Source organism: Rhinolophus sinicus, chromosome 4 (assembly GCF_057876585.1).
Source record: "Rhinolophus sinicus isolate RSI-liver-muscle chromosome 4, RSI-T2T, whole genome shotgun sequence".
In the NCBI taxonomy this organism is placed as follows: domain Eukaryota; kingdom Metazoa; phylum Chordata; class Mammalia; order Chiroptera; family Rhinolophidae; genus Rhinolophus; species Rhinolophus sinicus.
In genome coordinates, this window is record NC_142504.1 from 31,592,438 (window position 1) to 31,613,837 (window position 21,400).

Consider the following 21,400-nt stretch of genomic DNA (forward strand, 5'->3'; position numbering starts at 1 on the left):
GCTGCTACTTGTTCATATAAATCTAAAATGCTGGTGGGCCTGGCTGGCAGTTTTTTTAAATCTATCATTTCCATTGACAAGCAATGTTTGTTGGGCCCTTCCAACCTTATTGGTCAGTGAGTTCAAGCTGACCCATCTCAAACTGAGAATATTAGGCGAGAGAGTCACAAGGCCTTCATGGGTCAGGCAGTTTCAGTTTCCATGACAGCTTAATAGCAGGTTAGTAGCGGCCCACTTGTGTTTGTTTGTTTGTTTGGTTGGTTGGTTGCTGCATAAGTGTTGTTGTGCTGGGAAATGGCCCAAGTATTCTAGCAGCCATCAAGTATTTAAATAAGCTGTGATTTCCCCTTTTCTTCCGGAGATTTTATATTGTTTCTGCTGCACCACCTGGGAGAAAACAAGGAGAGTGATTTATGTGTCCTACCCTACTGATCTACACATGGCAATCCCTGAATGGGAGAATCTCCATTGGCGTTAATGGGACAAAGAAGTATAGGCATATAACACATCAATTCCATTAGACATCTAAAAGTGGAAGCCACAACAGCACTACCTTGTATCTGCCCAAAGGGTCCCAAAGGGAAGCCATTTGAGCTTCCCTTCCCACTGTGAACTCTGCCCAAACCAAATCAGCTGAAGTTGGGGATCCTTTCTCACTATGGAATTGGGTGGGATGGTGATCTGTGAGTTGGTATCCACAGAACTATAAAGTTTGGGAGCCTCCCCTCCCAAAGTTCCCCAGCATACTCAAGGGCTTCATATAGCATTTGGTCTCTCCGGAGGACAAGGAGATCTTGGCCCAACCCCTAGTCAACTTTCTCCTTAACGTTTCTGAGGTCAGGGTAGAGAGAGGCGGCACCAAGGGGCAAGGAGGAAGAGAGCAGCTCTGTGCCAGTGACAAGGTGCATTCATTTGCAGTTTTGAGCAGCGCAGTTACTCATGTTTTAACCAAACTTCCAGTGTCCACCTAAAGCATTATATAAGGTGAGTCATCCTTACTGACACAACCTATTTAGATTTGGGGAGTCTGACTCAGCTGTCACAGTCTTTGACACCCACTGTGGGGACCCTGTTATGGAGTCCATATCAACATGGAGTCCATTTGCAAATCTGGTTTGAACATAAGAAATGGGGAAGTTTTCCACAGTGGTGAGGCTGACTGTAAGAATTTGGGACAGGTTCTCATTGTCCAGAGGGTTACTTTCATCAGCATTACAGACCAGTTAGGATCCAAATACTCATCTATGATTTTCAACAGAAGTTCATCTATCTCAAAGAAATCTCCCCGACAGAGCCAATATTCCCTTTGAGAAGGGGTGTCCAAACTTTTTTCAACGTTTTTTACCAAGGGCCATATGCGGTAAAATATACAAACAGCTGGGCCACTTGCTCGAGGTGAAGTACATATTGCCTCACCTGGTTTATTTAAGTGAACTAAATATATTTTTGGAATTTGCTGCAGGTCAATTAAAAATGGATTGTGGACCGCAGTTGGCCCGCGGGCCGCAGTTTGGACACCCCTGCCTTAGAGCAACCAAAACCCACTGCAAAAAGCTTTGAGATCTTTTTCTGTCTGAATGAACCTAAAGTTCTCATGATAAACTGCAGGAGGGGCTGAGTCAAAAGGATGCCCTACTGTTGCTATTTCTCCTTCCCCAGCATTGTGTTCCTTGCTCCATTATCTCTCCAGTGAATCAGCCAAACTTTAAGGATTTACCAGGCTTCTGACCATGGTGATTGCAAATTCTTTTCCTTCATGCCCAATGTCAGTGTTTCTCTGGAAGAGTTATCTGAACAAGGTCAGATCTTCCTCTAGCCCAGGATGGGTCTTTGTATTAGTTGACATAGTCTATCACGATTTTTGTGCTGGTACTTCAAGTCACAATTTCCAAAGAGTGATAAGAAGAGCGACAGCTGATGTCTACACATGTAGACATGTCAGGAGAGGAAACCAGAGCTCGGTAGCCTGCATCTTTTATAATAGGCAGCAAATATTACTGCCCTTGCACCAGAGGGAAAGACAATTTCTATCTTCCAAGACTGTTCATACACAAACACTTGAAAAGATAGTCCAAGTCAAAGGGGAGTGAATGTCTCAGGTGTGTGAGAGCCCATGGAGCATTGGTTTCCAGTATTATTTAATGGAAAAAATGTCTAAATATTCAGCTGATTTTTAAAGTTTGTACGTATTGTTCAATTTACCTTTTCAAAGACTTTCCAACCACTATTCCTTTCTATATACTCTGCTCTGCAGGTAAACTGGTCTTCTTGAACATACCCAATAATACTGACCCAATTTCTCAATTATAGAAAACAAACAAAAACAACAAAAAACTTTCAAATAAAAATTGAAATCACAAATCTCAAATTCATTCTTTTATTTTGTATGTCCTTAGTTGTGATGACTTTTTTACGGTATGGTTATCTGGCTTTTTTACAGGTTGCTTGAAAATGATTTAAATTCTTTACTATATATATGTATTGTTTCCACAGCACAATAGCAAGCTTCCTGGGAGTATAAACTATATTTTTCCATGACTCAATATTCCCAATTCAAGTCTTCTTAATAAATGTTACCCATTTACTAGGACATAAATGTCATTGTTTTTTAAAGTCCCTGATTAATATATTCTATATGAGGAGGGAACCAGTGATCTCTATTTTTCCCACTGAGATCCAGAACCAAACAGTCAACAGACCAAAGTAGACCTCTGTAATTCAAGTGTCACACTGCAATTTCAAGTTGGCAGCTTTCCTTGAGTTTCATTTTACTTGCCATAGAAACAATGAAGCACTTATTCCGATGCCAACAGAACTGTGGGAAGAGACTAAGAGAGCCGTATTTCCTTGAATTTTAATCTGCAGAAGAGAACAACTACATGACCAAAGTGGTACATGTTATTATTATTTTAATAATTCTATAATTGTACAACTGACCGAATCTTGGAAAAATATGGTGTGTTCATATAAAAACTGATGCAGATGACTGTAAAAATGATAACCGGTCCTCAAACAGAACCAGAAGTTATAGTTACAGACTTTATAGTAAACCAAAAAGTAAAACCAATAAAAATGTCATTGATGATATTTCTGTGTGGATTATCTATGGATTAATAATAAATACAATCTCCATCTTACAATTTCCTTCAAGGGAGAATAACTATCTGGTGGTTCATGGCAGCAATTCCTTCCTGCAAACTCCCTGCAATACCAGGACTCCAAGGTCTTGACATCAGTTTCCTGGCATCTTCAAGCTGGACAAGTCCATCTTTGATTGCCTCTAACCCTTCCCACAAACTCCCATAACCCTAGGCCCCCTACAGTGCATATTCTGTAAGTCGGAGGCTGGGTGGAACATTTGGTACTTCTGTAATTTTAAAGAAGCACTATGAGATTCCCACATGGAAGCAAGTTTGAGACACAGGATCTTAAGTCATTTTAAAAGTCCTTGGAGAGCAGGAACTATGTCATATTCATTTTATATCCATATGACAGCTAAATATAAGCAATTGTATGTGGCAGATTTCAATTTTTTTCATTAAATACTGAGCTGACACAGAGAGTATTTATGTAACATATAGAAAGTATAATGACCAATGACATAACCACCACCAATCAACTAACAATCTAGTTCAAGAAAAGGAGCAGTACCACCACATTTTAAATATGGTCCTCTGGGAGTACCTCCCTGATTCTATTTAAAGAGCTTGCTCTACAAGTAATCCTGCTGAATTTTATCATTCTTACTTTTCTCTAGTTTTATTGCATTTTAGTATAACTAAGCAATGTGTCATTTATTTTTACATGATTTTAAACTTCATGTAAATGAAATCATATTGTTTGTATTCTTCTGTGCCTTTTTGCTTTTAATGGTAAAGTCAATGAGCCAATTTATATTTCTATGTGCAGAGAATAAGAGGTCCTTTTACTCCTCATCCTCACCAAAACTTAGAATATCCTATTTAAATCAATTCAGGAGGTATGAAATATTTCATTTTGGTTTTTAATTTTCACATCCTAATTGCTAATATGGTAGGGCATCTTTTCATATGTTCATTGGCCACTGAGATTTCCTCTCTTATGATGTGACTGTTCAAGCCAATGGCCTGTATATACTTATTATTGGCTCACAGAAATTTTTATATAATTCATTTTGTTATTTATTTCTCAAATATTTACTTCCACCTTCTGGTTTGTCTTCTTGCTTTTAAAAAGATATTCTTTTGATGAACAAAGTTCTTCATTTTAATGTAGTCAATTTTCTCAATTCTTTCCTTTACATAAGGTTTTGCTTTCTGAATTGTCTCATGTAAGAAACCATTTCTTACACCAAAGTCATAAATATATTCTTCTACCACGTCTTCTAAATTTTATAGTTTTGCTTTTTGCATTTGAGTAGTTAATCCACCTGGAATGAATTTTTGGGTACAGATTGAGATGGGGGTTGCAATTTCAGCATTTTTCCTTCATTGAAAAGCCTAACATTTCTCAACTCATATAGAGTGTTATTGATGTCACAAATCAAATTTTCATATACGTGAGGGCCTGTTTCTGGGCTCCTTGTGCAACATTCCATTCTTTTGCCCTAGGGTCTAAATTGCTACAGCATAATAATAAATATCTCTCTTCTAAGGCATGTAAAATGTCATGGTTATTTCTGGTGCATTGTTCTTTCATACATATTTTTGTAATAGCTTACCAAATTCTATTTAAAAATTCTTTAGAGTTATTTTGCTGGAATTACATTGAATGTATAAATCAACTTAGAGAAAGTTGACTGAATTAAACTATTGAGTCTTTAAACCATGTCCATTTTAATCTTTCTTTAACATATTTCAATAAAATTTATTTTTCTCCATGAAGGTTTTGCCTATCTTTGGTTAGGCGAGGCTTTGCCTTTCACCAAGGGCATTTATAAATTATATTTTCCCTCTCTAGACACATCAAAATAGATGTTATATTTTATATTATTTATGTATCAAGCAAACTTGCTAAAATCTTACATTATTTCTAACAATTTATCTGTAGGTATGCTTGAGGTTTTCTAAATGAACAATTACATCACTTGTGAATAACAGTTTCTTCTTTTTCAGTCTATTTGTAATTCTTCTTCTTGCCTTCCAGTATGATGTCGAATGCAAGTAGTGACTGATTTTCAAATGTTAAACCATACTTACATTATTGGCTACACTTATCTTGGCCATAGTATCTCTTTTACATGTTATTAGATATGGTTTGCTAATATTTTGTTGAGGGTTTTTTTGCATTATTTTTATGAATAGCATGGGCCCATAAATTGTCTTTTTCATTATTATTTGGTTTTGATATCAGGGTTATACCTCATTACCTTGTGCATCTCACACTCTTCATGTTTTACTCACTGAATTCTTGGTATCAGAGTTGTACTACTTTCATTTTTTGTCTTCTGGACTCTGTTATATGTGACTGGAGATATTTGTTCCAATTTTATATGATTGATAAAATAACGTGGACCTTATTATTCTTTTCTTTCTCCCTTCCCTCTCCCTTGAACACTCTCCCTCTTTTTCTTTTGCTATTTGTTACTTATGGTGATTTATTTCCCTGTGAGTTTTGTACTTGGAAATTGTAAGCTCATATTTCTTGAAACTTTAACTTTTAGGATCTGATTGAAGGTGAGTGCCTCAAGAAAGAATATGCTTCCCCCCCAAAAAAAAAAGGTAGCATAAATTCAGGCTGCTGTGATCACAATTTCTCAAAGAAAATTTTTCTTCCTTTTCACTCAGCACTGAGGTTTGACACTGGCAATTTCCCGTGCAGTCCTTAAGGTAGATGATTAGATCTATTTTCATCTATAGAGCAGTGGAGCCCATGGGGATCTAGCTTTATGCTTAAGTTCTCTAATTAGACATCCCATTTTGGGTGGGCCCTGAGCTTTGTCCACTATAACTCAAAGAAATACCAATTATAGTATCATCCTAATATACAGAACACTTAGGATAAATATGATATGAAAAGTGAAAGAAGCCAGATATGAAAAATTATGCACTTTATGATTTCATTCAAATGAAACTCCAGAACTGAAAAAATTAATCTATAGTATCAGAAAGTAGATGGGTTGCTTTGGGCTGAGAGTAACTGCCAAGTTTTATAAGGAAACTATCTGAGGAAATAAAAGTGTCCTATATCTTGATTGTGGTGGTTGTTATTCATTAAACTGTTAATCTAAACACATTTAAAATTGGTGCATTTTATTGTATATTAATTATTCCTTACTAACATTGATTATAATGTGAAATATACATATATAATAAAAATATGAAATCATACAATTAAGATCTGCACATATTACTCTATGTCAATTTTATGTCAATAAAATAATTTTAAAGGCCCCTTTAAGAACCAGAATTACCACCACCCTTACTAGCATCAACATCAGTTTAAAATAAGTAGAGCCCTTATCAGACCTGACAAAACTCCATGACAAGGCAGTTTTAGGACATTAGTCCTTGGTCAGGTCACCATTTAGTTTTTATTGCCCATGAAAATGTATTTCTATGATTGAAATCTGTTTCTGAGTTAATACATTGGACAGGAGAAGATGGCTGTCTATGCGATATTGTTCTTGACATCATTTAGGCCATTTTGATTATTCTGTTTCTATTCTGTGTTTATTCAGTTATGACTAAAAGAGAAGTCATGTAATATGAGTCACAAAATTGCTATTTCTAAGGTCCCAAAGGTTTTCAAGGAATTAAATACACATATTCATTTTTTCTTGTTTTACATGCAGACGATTTTGGTGCAGTGTGATAGAGCTAGGGTCTTCTTGAAAATACATGGTCTCTCAGGACAATTAAAATGTGGTAGCAAAAGACCACAGAAAAGTGATAAATCCCAAAGTGTCAAGGGCAAACACAGACTATTGCTTCACTACTTTCCCTATCTCCAATCTCTAGTCTTACAAGGTCCGGCATTCTTTTTACACCTGTATTCTATGCCATTGTTTCCTCACTGTCTCAGATTATGTTCCTAACTAAATTTCATTCTCCTCATTTAATTCTACTCTCAAATGTTCATCTTAACATCCTTTGAGTGATTCAATTCAGTCCAACTTTTTGGCTTCCTCTAATCTTCCTAGTGCAGTGCTCATCTCTGGATGTATTAAAAATCAATCAGTTATTTGAAACCTGTCATTAAGAGATTACACGCTAGTGGGGGAAATGTATGGGTGAGTGATGACAAAGAGATATACATAGTGCTATTGACTCTAGCCCAACTGAGAGAGTCCACGAAAGTGTGTGAAGGAGCTAGATGAAAGCTGAACAGAGCCCTGAAAGGCGAACAGGATTAGTGCACATAGAAGGGCAAACAAGAGTCGGTGCAGATTACAGCATTCAAGGTAGAGGAAACGGGCCGAGGAGCGCAGGCATAGGAAAACCACAGGATCCCTATGGCCCGCGGGAACGTCAGCCTATTTCCCAAGATAGTAAGGCCCATCTCTCACTGTGCCTTTTAATATTACAGAACATTTTAGTAAAAGAATTATACTCAACTTATGTTTTTAAAGCTGAAAACAATACTGCAATTTCTGTTTGTTTCTATGACATCTGTCTAACACTGCAAACTCTGTGGTTCATCACTGTAATACAGAATTGTTCTAGCATGGTTTCTGGGAAGTACAAAGTCTATACTTTCAGAGGAATTTAATTGCATAGAAGAATTTGATAAAGTTCATTTGTTTTGTTTTATAATCTGGCTCATGAATAAATATCATCACAATGTGGTAGATTGAAGAGAATAACAAAAAAACACATTCAAGTCACTTGAATTATGATGAACAAAATAAAATAAAGAAAATGAGCTACAAGGAGATGACATTATTTAGGCGACGGTTTCTACGCATATTCTAACCTTTGTCTCCCACTGATACTGCTCATCTTCCTGTTTATGCTCAATGTTATAATATTAATGTTTCTATGTACAAATAATATTTCTAAAGAAGACCTTTCAAGTAGAGGATGCTATCCACCTCCTGGGGATTGTGTGTGTGTGTGTGTGTGTATGTGTGCATATGTGTGCACACACCAGCGGTCCCACGCATACAATATTTAGGTTAAATCAAACATGGATACAGGCTTCACCTGAATATATTCCAAGTACCTTATAATTCTGGGTTTCAATGACAATAACCACTACTGTCAATGTGGGGATCAGAAACCAACAGACGTAATTATATTGAATGATTTTAAAGATCCAGTCAAACTGGAGTCTGTAAACAAGTTGTTAAAAATGTTTTATATTTCTCCTATTCTTCAGGCTCCTCTAATTACCATAAACCAGTCTCCCTTTTAAACATGAGTGACTTCCATTTTTAAGCTCCTCTATCCCTGTTACTGGCAGCTAACGGTAGTGAGAATTATTTTCAGTGCAATACGGTTTTAGACATTTTGGTATATCTACCATATAAATTGTGCAAATAAGTACTACAATAATTTAAAGATATATGCATCCATTTTTTTTGAAAATTTAAGAACTTGTATCAAAAAATTATTTTCTTAAAACAACAATGGATTTAAAAAGACAATGTAAATCACTGTGTACACTGTATTGTACAAACATCGTACAGCCTTGCTATTGGATATCTTTTGTCCCTTTAATATAAATTACAAAATATTAAAAGTGTTAGGGGTTAAAAACATCCACGGTTAAATATTAGGAAGTGAGTCCGAATTGCAGAACCTGCATCTAAACTATGTGCTATGTTTCAAGATTAAATATTATTTTTCAAATGGTAATTTTCAAACTATTATTCAATATACAAAACATACAGCTTTGGAGAAGTTCTTCCTAGCATAGAACTAGTTAATAAGACATAGAATATTTAATTTCACACGTGAAGCAGGAAGGTACAGATAATAAGCATTACATTCCATCAGAAAACAAACCTTAAGGAAATAGTTGTTATTGTTATTGCAGTTGCCAGATACTCCTTGCAATTCAGCCACAGTGTTCTAAAACAGTCGACAATAAAAATTAAAGAAGGCTTTTTCCCCACTAAAGAGAGCAGCCTAATGAGAAAAGATAAAAAAGTACACTGAAGTTCCGGTGCCTGCTGTAACATACACTTTTGAGAACTAAGAGAATGGCCTCACTCTTTGTTTCTCAACATTATAAACACAGTATAAAATCAATTCACATTATTAAAATGCCATCCATAAAAATTGCAATCTCTTGTTCACGCAACACAAGCTGTTTAAACCAGGAACAGCAAACAGCATGAGTCAAATACAATATTATCCCTTTAATGCTTTCACATATGAATTTTATTCTTGTAAACCTTTTAACACTTATACAAACCATAGCTTCCATTATTTTTGCCTCTAATTATTACATGTTAACACAAGCCATAAAAATGCATATCCATGTAGACAGCTGCTCAAAATTGTATTCAACTTTAAAAGATTCTAAAAAATTAACTAATGTTGCTTGATATAGTTATAATGATATTAATTTTCAGCAGTAAAAACAAATTATGAAAGATTAAATTATGTTTTAAGAAAGAGGGCCTCTGTTTCTGGAGTGATAATTAACACTGTGATGAACTACTACTTAAAGAGACTTTGAAATGCCATCTATAATCTAAGACTTTTAAATGCAATAAATATTACATGTTAAGAGGATATAGAAAGAAGCAAAAGCAAAATAACCATATAATTTTAAAAGTGCACGTAAAATAGCTCATTTTAATGTGAATGGCCATATGTATTTTCTAACTCAAAAAAGTGGTAGAGTACCAGTTCACACTTTGTCCAGTCTGAGCACACAGCATTTCACATTGCAAAATGCTTTTTGATAGAGATACCCAAAATATACATACATGACCCACAGAACACAAAACATACACCAGAATTATATTATCTCACCACTCTAAGGCTAAACATTGATTGTTGTGGAATATGACAGGAGATTTAATTCATTATTGAAAATTAAAATCTAGTTGAAAAATTTACCATACCCCCAGAATTTCATGGGATAGTGTTGACTGTCTGAAGGGTTTACTGAAATCCTCCACGGTTACCTTTCAGATTGTTTAAAAATAGAAAGAAAGGGAAGGAGGAAGAAAGGAAAAAAAAAAAGGAAGGAAGGAAGGAAGGAAGGAAGGAAGGAAGGAAGGAAGGAAGGAAGGAGGGAAGGAGGGAAGGAGGGAAGGAGGGAAGGAGGGAAGGAGGGAAGGAGGGAAGGAGGGAAGGAGGGAAGGAGGGAAGGAGGGAAGGAGGGAAGGAGGGAAGGAGGGAAGGAGGGAAGGAGGGAAGGAGGGAAGGAGGGAAGGAGGGAAGGAGGGAAGGAGGGAAGGAGGGAAGGAGGGAAGGAGGGAAGGAGGGAAGGAGGGAAGGAGGGAAGGAGGGAAGGAAGGAAGGAAGGAAGGAAGGAAGGAAGGAAGGAAGGAAGGAATGGAGGGAGAGAGGAAGGGAGGGAGGGCAGGAAAAGGCAGGGAAGGAAACAATAATTCTATTAAATCCAGAAATGCAATCACTAATAATAGATCTACATGTAAAATTTTTCAGTTGTTCAGATTTATAGCTCCCTCTTCTTTATAGGATCTTTCCTTTTCTTCTTCAGCCTTTAGGCAGAAACATTTTAACTTTTTTGGGTTTTTCATCAGAATGTTTAACAGAGTGGAAAGAAACAGGAATACAAATTAAAATTGAATTGGTTGTTTGCTTATTTGAAACTCTTCTAGTTTAAATACTTGGAGGATAAAAGCCTAGAAACATGCAGACATTTAAGTTGAGATTGGAGATTATCTATATATTTTAAATTCTTTTGGAGTATGGCTTATAATTTCCTAAAGCATTAAAACATATATCTAAGCACACACAATACATGATAAAGTATTCTTAATCCTAAATATGGTTCTTATAGAAGACCACTGTACTTTTACAGTTTCAAGATATAATTCTTACGTTGCAATGTTTTCCCTGTAGGCAATTCAAGCAAGCAACTCTCCTCTGTCAATGTGACTAGTTCCAATTTAGAATCAACTTTGGATGATTTGACCCAAACTAGAAGCTATCTATCCTTCAGTAGACATTGCACATCTGAGTACTGGCTCTGGAAATTACTTGGATGATCTTGGTTGTTCTGCATTGAATTAGAGGCTTTCCTGGTTGGCTCAGGGAATGTCACAGGGAATACTATCAAACAAAAATGATTCTAACTTTGAAATCTAAAGATGGCTCTACAACTAATAAGAAAAGTGAGAAACCAGGTGACTAATTACACAATTCAGGATTAATCAAGATATGTATGTACATCAATAAACTGCTCAAGTGCATATAAAATTAACTAAATTATTCAAGGACTATTCATTTACCCATTGGATAATTAGTTCTTATTTCTATTATGTCTCTTGTACATTTTACTTTCTATGAATAGGGAGAGGGCTAGTAATAAAAACTAGGAATATAACTCAAATCAATGTAAAAATATTTGGCAAAATTAGTGAAAAATGAATTTAAGTCAAATAGATAAAATGTTTGTAAGAGAGTACATTTTCATCCTTTTTACAGCTTTCAGCATTCCTATGCACAGAAAATTAATAGTTGATTTCAGCTGAGCCTATTTTGGTGAGGCAGTATGTATGTATGTACCACACAAGAAAGAGAGAAACAAGTCAGAGAGGAACATGAGAGAGAGAGGAGAAAGCTCACTGACCATTTCAATGCAGCGAAGATTACTTGGGGTAGCATAGCACCTGATTTCTATTTCTACAACTTGCAGACAGAAGAAAACATTTAACTTAGCTGAACTCTAGCTTTTTGTAAAATATTTGTATTCTCCATTATTCTTCCCTTTAAGCCCTACTTTCACAGGCTACTTTTATGGATTAAGTATTTGCCTAAAGGGAAAAAAAATTATCCAAGTATTTGATTCCCCTACTATTAGAAATACAGAACAAAGAATCACAGAACCTAAGTAGTACACGAAATTGCATCACCCAAAACAGGAATCCTCTTTCCAACATCTCTTGTTACCGAGTTTTTCTGTGTGTACCTGAACACAGACGGAAGCGCCATTAGTCCACTCCATTCAAAAACGGCAATGTGGTAGCGTCCAGGCTCTGGAGCCAGGAACACCCTATAATTCCCATTCTAAATTTGCCAACTACTAGCTGGACCACTAGAAAAAGCGTCATTTGCTGCATTTCTAGGAAAAAAAAGGTCTTTTCTGTTTGTTATAAAGATTACATAAACTCATGTGGGAAAGGCAATTTGCAAGGTACTTCTCACTGAATGTTTATTTACCCACCTTCAGCCTGAAAATATCCTCTCAGGTGATAACCAACTCTGCCTTCCTTACAAAAACAGGCCAAAAAAAAAAAAAAAAAAAAGAAAAAGAATCCATATGATGTTCTCCTAAGTATAAATGTTGGAAGGAATTTAGGAATTTAGAGATGGAGCCCAATCTCTGTGCTTTAAAGACAGAGACATTGAGGCCCCCAGAGGCAGGAAAACTTGGCCCCCTCACCACCCACCACTTGACATCATCCATACTCCCCTGAACCTCAGATCCTTTCTAGCATAGCGAGCAAGTAAAAACCAAACCTGCAGAGAATGATGCTACCATCCTAACATCGGCTCGCAGCCAGAACAAATCGGTGTCTGGGAGAAAACCCAAAATACTAGCATAGAGAACTGGAAACTAGGAAAGATGAAAGAAGTTCAAGTATTGGAGGAGGAAATCGCTTTTTTAGTTTCTAAATCCAAGATAACATTTTCATATATAATATTTCAGTACAAAGAAAAATTCTCGCCATCTCAAATGAGCTCTGCAAGTGAAAAACTACCACCAACTAAATAGAACTCTAAGAAACTAATTCATTCATGTGAAAACTTTCTAATGTTTACTCTTTGATCCAAACTGAACTGATGCACTGTTTTAAATTTCCTACTGTAATAAATGGAGAATGCGTCGTCATTATACAACAAACACATGAAAAATTAATATACATTTGGGTTAAACCTTCCAGACTAAAAATACACGAAACATATTTGAATGTCTGTTTATTAATCTTCTTGGCTAGAAACCACATCTTGGCTAGAAACCAAAAAAGTTCTGGACGAAGAATATACACAGAGGAGCAGAGGATGAACACAGGAAGTTGCGCTGTCCTTCTAGCAGCTGGCATAAAGAATATTTATTTCACCTGAAAACTTACTATGGTTATAGAGCATGAACTACTACAGCTAAATCGCTGATGGATCTTTTGACATGCCGAAATGAAACACGTGCATGTTTAAAATAAAGCATATTGTCCCAGTCTATGGATGTATGTTTGGCATTTACATTAGAAATAGACCAGCATCTGTATTATATTACAAAACACAAGGGTTCCGGACAGCCGTTTTCACTTGGGGGTTAGCATCTATTCATTCACTTGATCTTCTACAGAGAACAGGATGCAAAATTATTCCAATATGTATCTGCTCTATGGAATACGTGCTGGTGGAAAAGCTTTGTCCTGTGTTATGTTAGCACAAATCACAGTGAGCAGATCCAAAGAACTTTCTCTTCCTGGAAAAAAGAAAACCCTGAAAACACTTAGCAATGCTTAATACTTTTCTCTGTATGTTTGTGTGTTTTGTTCACCCCAAATCTTTACTGATTTTTTGAAAAAAGCATTATATACTTACTGTAGAAAATCTGGGACGAAATGAAAGAAACATAAAGCAGAGAGAGAAAATCCACCTAATTCCAACAATAAAGACAGCTGCTATTCACATTTTGGTGTTTTTACCCTTTTTTGTTTCAATGAATTTCTTTTAAAAGTGTGGTAAAAGATGACTGATTTGATTCCCAAAGTTTTCATACGGTAAATAGGATACTATTACTTGACACACAAATGAATAACAAATGCAAGTGATATTTTTTTTCCATGAGGTTGAACGTAGATGCATTCTCCGTGAGAAACTGCAAAGAACCTGTAATACTGTTCTACAATAGAGAGAGTTTTATAAAGTAGGAATGCAGTGAGAAGAGAAGCAGGAAGGAGAACGTTTGCAAGGGCTATGTACCTCGTCGTCATCAGCGTCATACTGGGCGTAGTGCTGCTCCAGCAGCTCTCTCTGGCGCCTTTCCTGTTCCAGCGTCTGGCTTATCAACTGGGCAACCTCACTCACTTGGCCTGGTTTTTCTCGCCCAATAACAAATCTATTGGAAGGGTAAAGAAAACAAATACAGTTAGACTCTCCAGTGAAAAGGAGTGCTAAGAAAAGTAAACAAGCGTGATAATATCTCATCAGGATCCATCAAATCTCAACAAAACAAAACAAAACAAAACAAAATAAAAAAAAACAATATCACCTATATACTTGAAATGGCAGGCCTGGGTGGCAGGAGAGGTTAGCTGAGCTATTAGAGTGATTTTTGCAGACACAGCCCAAAGGAAAAGAAAGGAAAAAAGCAAAGGATCATAAAAAAAATTATTACCTTGGGAGAAGACAAAACAGATGTAACACATTCTACAGAACTTTACACATTTTTGATGCCCTACATATGGAAGCAAACTCATAATTTCCTGTACCATTGAACTTAAGAATCATTTCCATAATGTCCTCTTTATAATGCAAAAACTGCTTCAAAGTTTTTGAGGTTATATATATATATATATATATATATATATATATATATATAGAGAGAGAGAGAGAGAGAGAGAGAGAGAGAGAGAGAGAGAGAGGCAATAAATTTTGCTAAGTTATTGTAACTTTGGAGATAAGAAAAATGGGGGAAACAAATGTACTTGTTTCGGCTTAAAACTGAAAATTTTAAAAAAAGGAGAAGTAGTGAATTCACTTGTTTTGGAGAAAGATGGTATGAGGAGGGGTGTGGCTTCACATAATAAAGGAACTATGGGAAATATCTGTTGATATTAATTCCTGAAAAATAAGAAAAGGTATAAAGAAAAAAACAAGGAAGTCATTTATCGCAAGTTACAGTCACATATCATACATCCTCATTAACACTGTGTTTTGCTTAACATACGAATATTCACTTCACGTCTTTTCACACTACTATATGGTCCTATTTGTCTGAAAATACAAATAATATATCTCCATGATATAATTTCTATATATATATGCTTTAACATCATTATTTTGGATGTGACTTAGTTGTTTTATACTTAATTGATGCTTTTCTATGATTATAATATATTGCTGCATTTTAAATGAAATACTTAAGCATTCTCTGTACAAGTACCCTAAAGGTCCAATTTTTTATATTTAAATGTTAATAATTGTCTTTCTATAAATATTTTTATGAAGTTTCAAACGGGACTTAACTTTGATATTACGTGTCAATGTTCATTTAACATTTGAGTTATTTTCCTTTGGGAATCAACAAAAATTGCATTTGTCAATACTAAAACGTTCATCTTTATTCAGGTATAATTCACACACAATATAGTACATCTATTTTAAATGTATAGATCAATAAGTTTGACAAATGTATAAACCTGGAATCACCACATCAATAAAGATATAGAACATTTCTATCAACCCAAAATATACTATTTCCCTTTCCAGTGAATCATCCTCACTTTGGGCCATATTAGATTTCTCTTTTCTAGAGTTTAATATAAATGGAATCACACATTGTTTGACTTCTTTGGCTCATTACAATGTTTTGGAGATTTATCCATGTTGTTCCAAGCATCAGTAATTTGTTCCTTTTTATCACTGAATAGTAGTTCATTGTACCAGATGTACTATATTTGGTTTATTTACTTCTTCTACTGAGAGGTATTTGGATTGGATTTTGTATATTATGAGTAAACTTACTATAAACATTTGAGTGCAGTCTTCCTCGGGACATAAATTTTCATTTCTCTTAGTCAAATAACTAATAGTGGAATTAATGTCAGATGTCAAGTGTACATTTAACTTTTAAAGAAATCGCCAAATGTTTTTCAAAGTGGTGGTACCACTTTGCATTACTAGCAATACATGAAAGTTGAAGCTCCTTTACCTTCTCACCATCACGTCTCATAGTTTGTTAAACTTCTCTCTATTTCATGTTTTCTCAAGTTATTATAAGTGGTACTGATCTTAAAATTTCAGTTTCTGATTGTTGCTAGAGTATAGAAATACAATTGATTTTTGAATACTGGCTTTGTATTCTGGGATCTTGTTAAACTCATTTATTAATCATAGTAGTTTTTTTTTTATATACTCCTTAGAATTTCCTATATAAAAGATCATATCCACTATGAAGAAAGACATTTTTTCCTTCCTTTCCTAGCTATATATTTATGCGCTTGTTTGTCTACCTATTTACTTACTGCTTTATTGCACTAAGACTTCTAGTATATGTTAAGAGGGTATAAGAGTAGACATCCTTGCTTTGTTTCCTATGATTCTAGAATATGAGCTCTGAATTGCCTAGAGATACACAGAGTGATTTCATTTGGAGATATTCTAGTTTCTATGATGGAAGATACATAAAGTCTTTAATGTGCCCAACTAATCTAAAGAAATGACTATCTTGAATTCATTATATTTTTGGCAACAAGCTAAAAGTAAGAAATCAGGTCTAGGGATACAAATATAAAGTAATTAAGAAATTCATATCCTAGGATGGTAGATTTAGTAGAACCTAGATTTATTTTTTATCTTTCTTTCGATCCATAATAGAGTGGAACTTGAGGGAGTATCATTTATCTACAATAAAGTTGACAAGAGATAGAAGGAAGCAATTAATATACAAAATGCATATTAATCAAACACAGTAGCCAAGCTCAAAGTAAAAGGTAAATTACAATTCACATTCATTTAAGGCATAAATTCTTTAAACTCATTTGAGGATTCCACTGTCAGATCTTTTAGTTTAACAGCTTCCCCTAAGAATTGAGAAGTTTCTTTCCTCTGCAAGGCAAGTCATTTAAAGTTACTCTGAACACAATTCAGGAAGAGAAAAAGATTTGGTCCACTTGCCAAATAGTTGAAACCATTGCTGTTGATTTTAAAGATGAATGAAGGAATCTTAAGAAAGATCTTGTGAGAAATTTTAAAGCAGAAAATTATTTTTAGTATAAATTATATTATGTATAATAAATTATGTAATTACATAATTAATCAAAATTCCAGTGTGATGTGCTGGAAAACATGATCAAAACATGATCCCTAATTCCAAACTAGAATTATTGATAGATGCTAAAACTGAAAGGAACGAATGCATACAATCAAAGTCTCAGAGGAAATAAGAATTGTTCCATATTGCATAAGAAACTAGCATTTTAAATCATGAAGGCGTGGTTGCTCAAAATCACAGCTTGGCTTTCTTTCTGAATTTACCCCTACAATTTAACATTATTCACTATTTGTACAATATCAATTCATATTCAATATCACTTCACAGTTGATGACACAGAAGTGATTAGTAATTGCATATAAAATAGACAATTCATCTCATGAAATATACTCACTTTTAAAAGTGTTATGTTAAAGTACACATCTCTTCATTCAGGCAGGTATTCTGCGTAGCGTTATAGCACCCAACTGCACACACCTTTAAAGTCTTGTCATCCAGTATAATTTATAGTACATATTTCCAATAATAGAATGTCATCCTGATGAGTATGGTACAGAAGAAAAACACCCAGAACTGGAACTAAACTAATCTCTCTGTCTTATTTCCTCATGTTAAAATTAATATCTGCTCCATAGGTCTAAAGGAGTGGTAAAAGAATACAATGTGGTATAGACATGAAATGACTTGATATCACTGTTATTATTATTATTGTAACAAAACTGATAAAATCTCCCATTTGAAAAAATGTATAACCTTCAAATTACCTTTCTATATGTTCTTAAATGTTTGGTCAATGTTTAAGCAGTCTTTACAACAGTATATGTATAATATAATACATACAGAATTTAGTAGAAAAGTAAAATTTAAAGTAAGGTTATTTATTTCAATTATGGATTCACCGTATGTTATGCTGTGAGAGTATAACTTAAGGGTTAAAATGGTCTGTAAAAGCAACAAATGGCTTTAATAGGACAAGTTCACTGAAACATAAACATGACTTACTGGCTCTGTGATCTTGAATATTAATATTTCTAATCGTTCATTTCCATATTTGTAAAATAAATATAAAAATTTAACAAATAAATATTATATAATCCATAAAACTAGCTTAACTAATTACCTGGTACCTAGTGTTTAGTCAATGTTTGCTGTTGTTTTTATCTAGATAATGTATTAATATCTAGATAGGGTTGAGTGCATTTAAAAGTACTGTCTGTACACACTGTTCCAATTACCTCTTTTTTGAATCACGCTAGTTTTGAAAACAGAGTAGGCTTTTGTGAGTCAACCACAGGGAACAGATAAAATCCTTGTACTAAAGTATATTCTGAACATGTTAATTTCAGTTACTGTTGAAATATAAAAGTATAGATTACTGATCACTTTAAATTGAATTTTAAAATCTTAAAAAATATAACAATTTGCAACAATCAGTCCCTCTAAATATGTGTGATGAAATCAACCAATACTTATACACAATTGATTTGTAGTTTAGACACATCTCCAACTGAAATGACATATATGTATTCAACTCAGCCTTTTTCTAAACAAAGATTTTTTTTTAAGAAAAAAATATTTTTTCTTGTTACTTTCTAAAAATTTTGATTCTACAAGGAACGGTGTGATCTTTTTATTTTTTCACTATAAAGAATGAGGTAACAGAAACCAAACTGTAATGGATATTTAAATTTTAAAAAACAAAAAGTATTTTCTAGGGTTATGATTGACATATAATGGCAATACTAAGACTAAAATATACAATTAAGGTTTACGTTTTTAGCATGGCTTGTTTCTAGTATTTAAAACAATCACCTTGTTTTAATGTGAATTATTTCACCAAGAACTGCTCCCTCTCACCTCGTGCTGAGCTACAATAGGCAAAGGCAGATAAATCAGTTTTCCCTTTTCTTTTCATCTATTATCAGAGTAAGCAACGTCCATGGTCCATGTACTGTCCTTTGGAGTTTAGATGACAAGATTATATGGAATTCATTTAATTAGTTTATTGAGTTATTTGGTAAGCTGTCAAACGAAAAATAAACAACTATCCCCATAAAATGGCATTTACAATTTGCTTAAATGAAAGCATAAAGATCCTACACGTTCTGTGTGAATCATGTGAGAGGTTATGTTGAACAATGCTTTATGAGTGTCTTGTTTTTCAGAAAAGCTATTCCCATAAAAGTGATATACTAGTCATAATGACACTTAATGTCAAACTTTAAAAATTCTCAAGGCAGAGTTAAGCTAGTCTAAAACAGGAAAAGCTATACCACGATATAGTTTTTAGCTCTTAGACAACCAATTCTTTCATTCAAATATCTTTAAACAAATATGTGTTACATGTACATCAAAACCTGAATGATATATCTTTAAAAAAACAACAACAAATGGCTGCACAAGACTGACTCTCCTTACACAGTACTTGAGCCTGGGATCACAAGATCACGTGGTATTTTTAAACATTTCTATAAAAAGTGTCTCATTTTTCCTATGTTTGATCACATTTTATGGCCTTAGACTGAACTCGATAGCTTTTCAAATATTTCACTCAATTCTACTGGAGCAAGAGGTGGTAAATGTATATCCAGCCACTTTCACTGAAATTTGTTGATAGTATTTAAAAGTTAAAGTCCTACACAGCCAAGCTTTTGACTCTTTCTTGTACTTGCACACACTTACATATTTTTGCTTTCTATACTGGGAGCGAGATGAATATAACATGCTACATAGTTAACATATGAAAAGTTTAAAATTCATCTGGAAAAATGTTTGTTTTAAAAAGCTAGACCTGTAATATCTAGACCTGAAATATTTAAATTTAATTGTAAGCATTAGTTCTTTGAAATGAATTTTATGTCTAACCCAATACTAAGTATAAAAACATTTTTCTTCACTATATTTCAATGCAAAACAAAAGTACAAAACAAAGTACAGTCACATGCCGTATAATGACATTTCAGCCAATAATGGACTGCATAATACAACGGTGGTTCCATAATTACAATGGGCTGAAAAATTTCTATGGCCTAGTGGTGTCATAACTGTTATAATGCCATAGTGCAATGCATTATTCGCATATTTTTGGTGATGCTGGTATTTAGTGTTTATAAAGTCTACAGTAGTGACAGTCACGTCCAAGGCCTTCAAGTTCACTCACCACTCCCTCACTGACTCACCCAGAGCAACTTCCAGTCCGGCAAGCTCCACTCATGGTAAGGGCCCCATATAAGTGTACCATTTTTTATTGTTTGTACCATATTTTGACTATAACTTTTCCGTGTTTAGATATGTTTAGATACACAGATACCATTGTGTTACAATTGCCTTCAGTATTGAGTACAGTAAATGCTGTACAGGCCTGTAGCCTAGGAGCAGTAGGCTAGACCATACAGCCTAGATAGGTGGTAGGCTGGACCATCTAGGTTTGTATATGTGTACTCTTACGATGTTTGCACAACAAAATTGCTTAAAGAGGCATATCCCCATCATTAAGGAACACATGACTACAGTTGAATTCTTTATGAAACATTGTTTAACACATGCTACTGCAAGGACTATGTGCTATGTGATAGGTATACACTTAAATGATGTTTTCAAAAATGGTACATCCTCTCAAGAAATGATAATTCTCTATCTAAAAGTTAGCTTTGATGTCTCAGGTTTAAATATTTATGCAGATAAACATTTAAAAAGAAATCTTTAAAATGTTAATCTGTATATATTGACATCAGAAAATGTCTCATTAAGCCAAAGTCCTCTTTAGTTATTTGAAATCTCCACTGTTTTCAGTCTTCCTTCTATCACTAGTGACTGTTGACTATTCTCATACATAACGTGTTGCCCCAAAAACAAGACCCGGTCTTATATTAATTTTTGGTCCAAAAGACGCATTAGGGCATATTTTCAGAGGATGTCTTATTTTTTCATGTACAACAATCTACATTTATTCAAATACAGTCATGTCATTTTTTTCTGGAACATTGTCATAATGTACTAAATGTGTCCATCTGGGTAATGATCTTATCTGGGATTTATTTTTGGGGAAATAAGATACAAGATTAAAAAGGTCTACTATCCATCCATGGCCCCAAATCCATAGTGGCTGCTCCTCTTGTCTGTGGGCAAGAGGACAGTCTAATGAATAATGCAAACACAAAATCCACAAGGACTGAAGATTTCCATGAATGTGGCAATCCCTTCACTGCCCTCCATTACATGACACTCAATATTATGCAGAATCATGAAATCACTTTGATAAAAAGTGAAAAATCTCAATTTCCCCTGGTGTTGTAATGGCAACGAAAACTGTCATTAAAATGATGTGAAT

At 34.5% G+C, this 21,400-nt stretch overlaps 1 protein-coding gene across 17 annotated transcripts in view; it reads right to left on the reverse strand.

Moving 5' to 3' along the window:
• The window catches only part of PPP1R9A (protein phosphatase 1 regulatory subunit 9A), a 273,673-nt gene that overhangs the window by 79,808 nt on the left and 172,465 nt on the right, over nt 1-21,400 (reverse strand). For 10 of the 17 annotated variants that reach the window (XM_019729733.3, XM_019729732.3, XM_074340746.2 and 7 more), the window contains 2 exons: nt 14,058-14,193; nt 8,928-8,993 (listed from right to left, as the gene is read on the reverse strand). In XM_019729733.3, coding sequence (XP_019585292.2) covers nt 8,928-8,993; nt 14,058-14,193 — 202 coding nt within the window. The remainder of the gene's footprint in view (nt 1-8,927; nt 8,994-14,057; nt 14,194-21,400) is intronic. The other 7 variants (XM_019729737.3, XM_074340747.2, XM_074340750.2 and 4 more) reach the window with 1 other exon arrangement.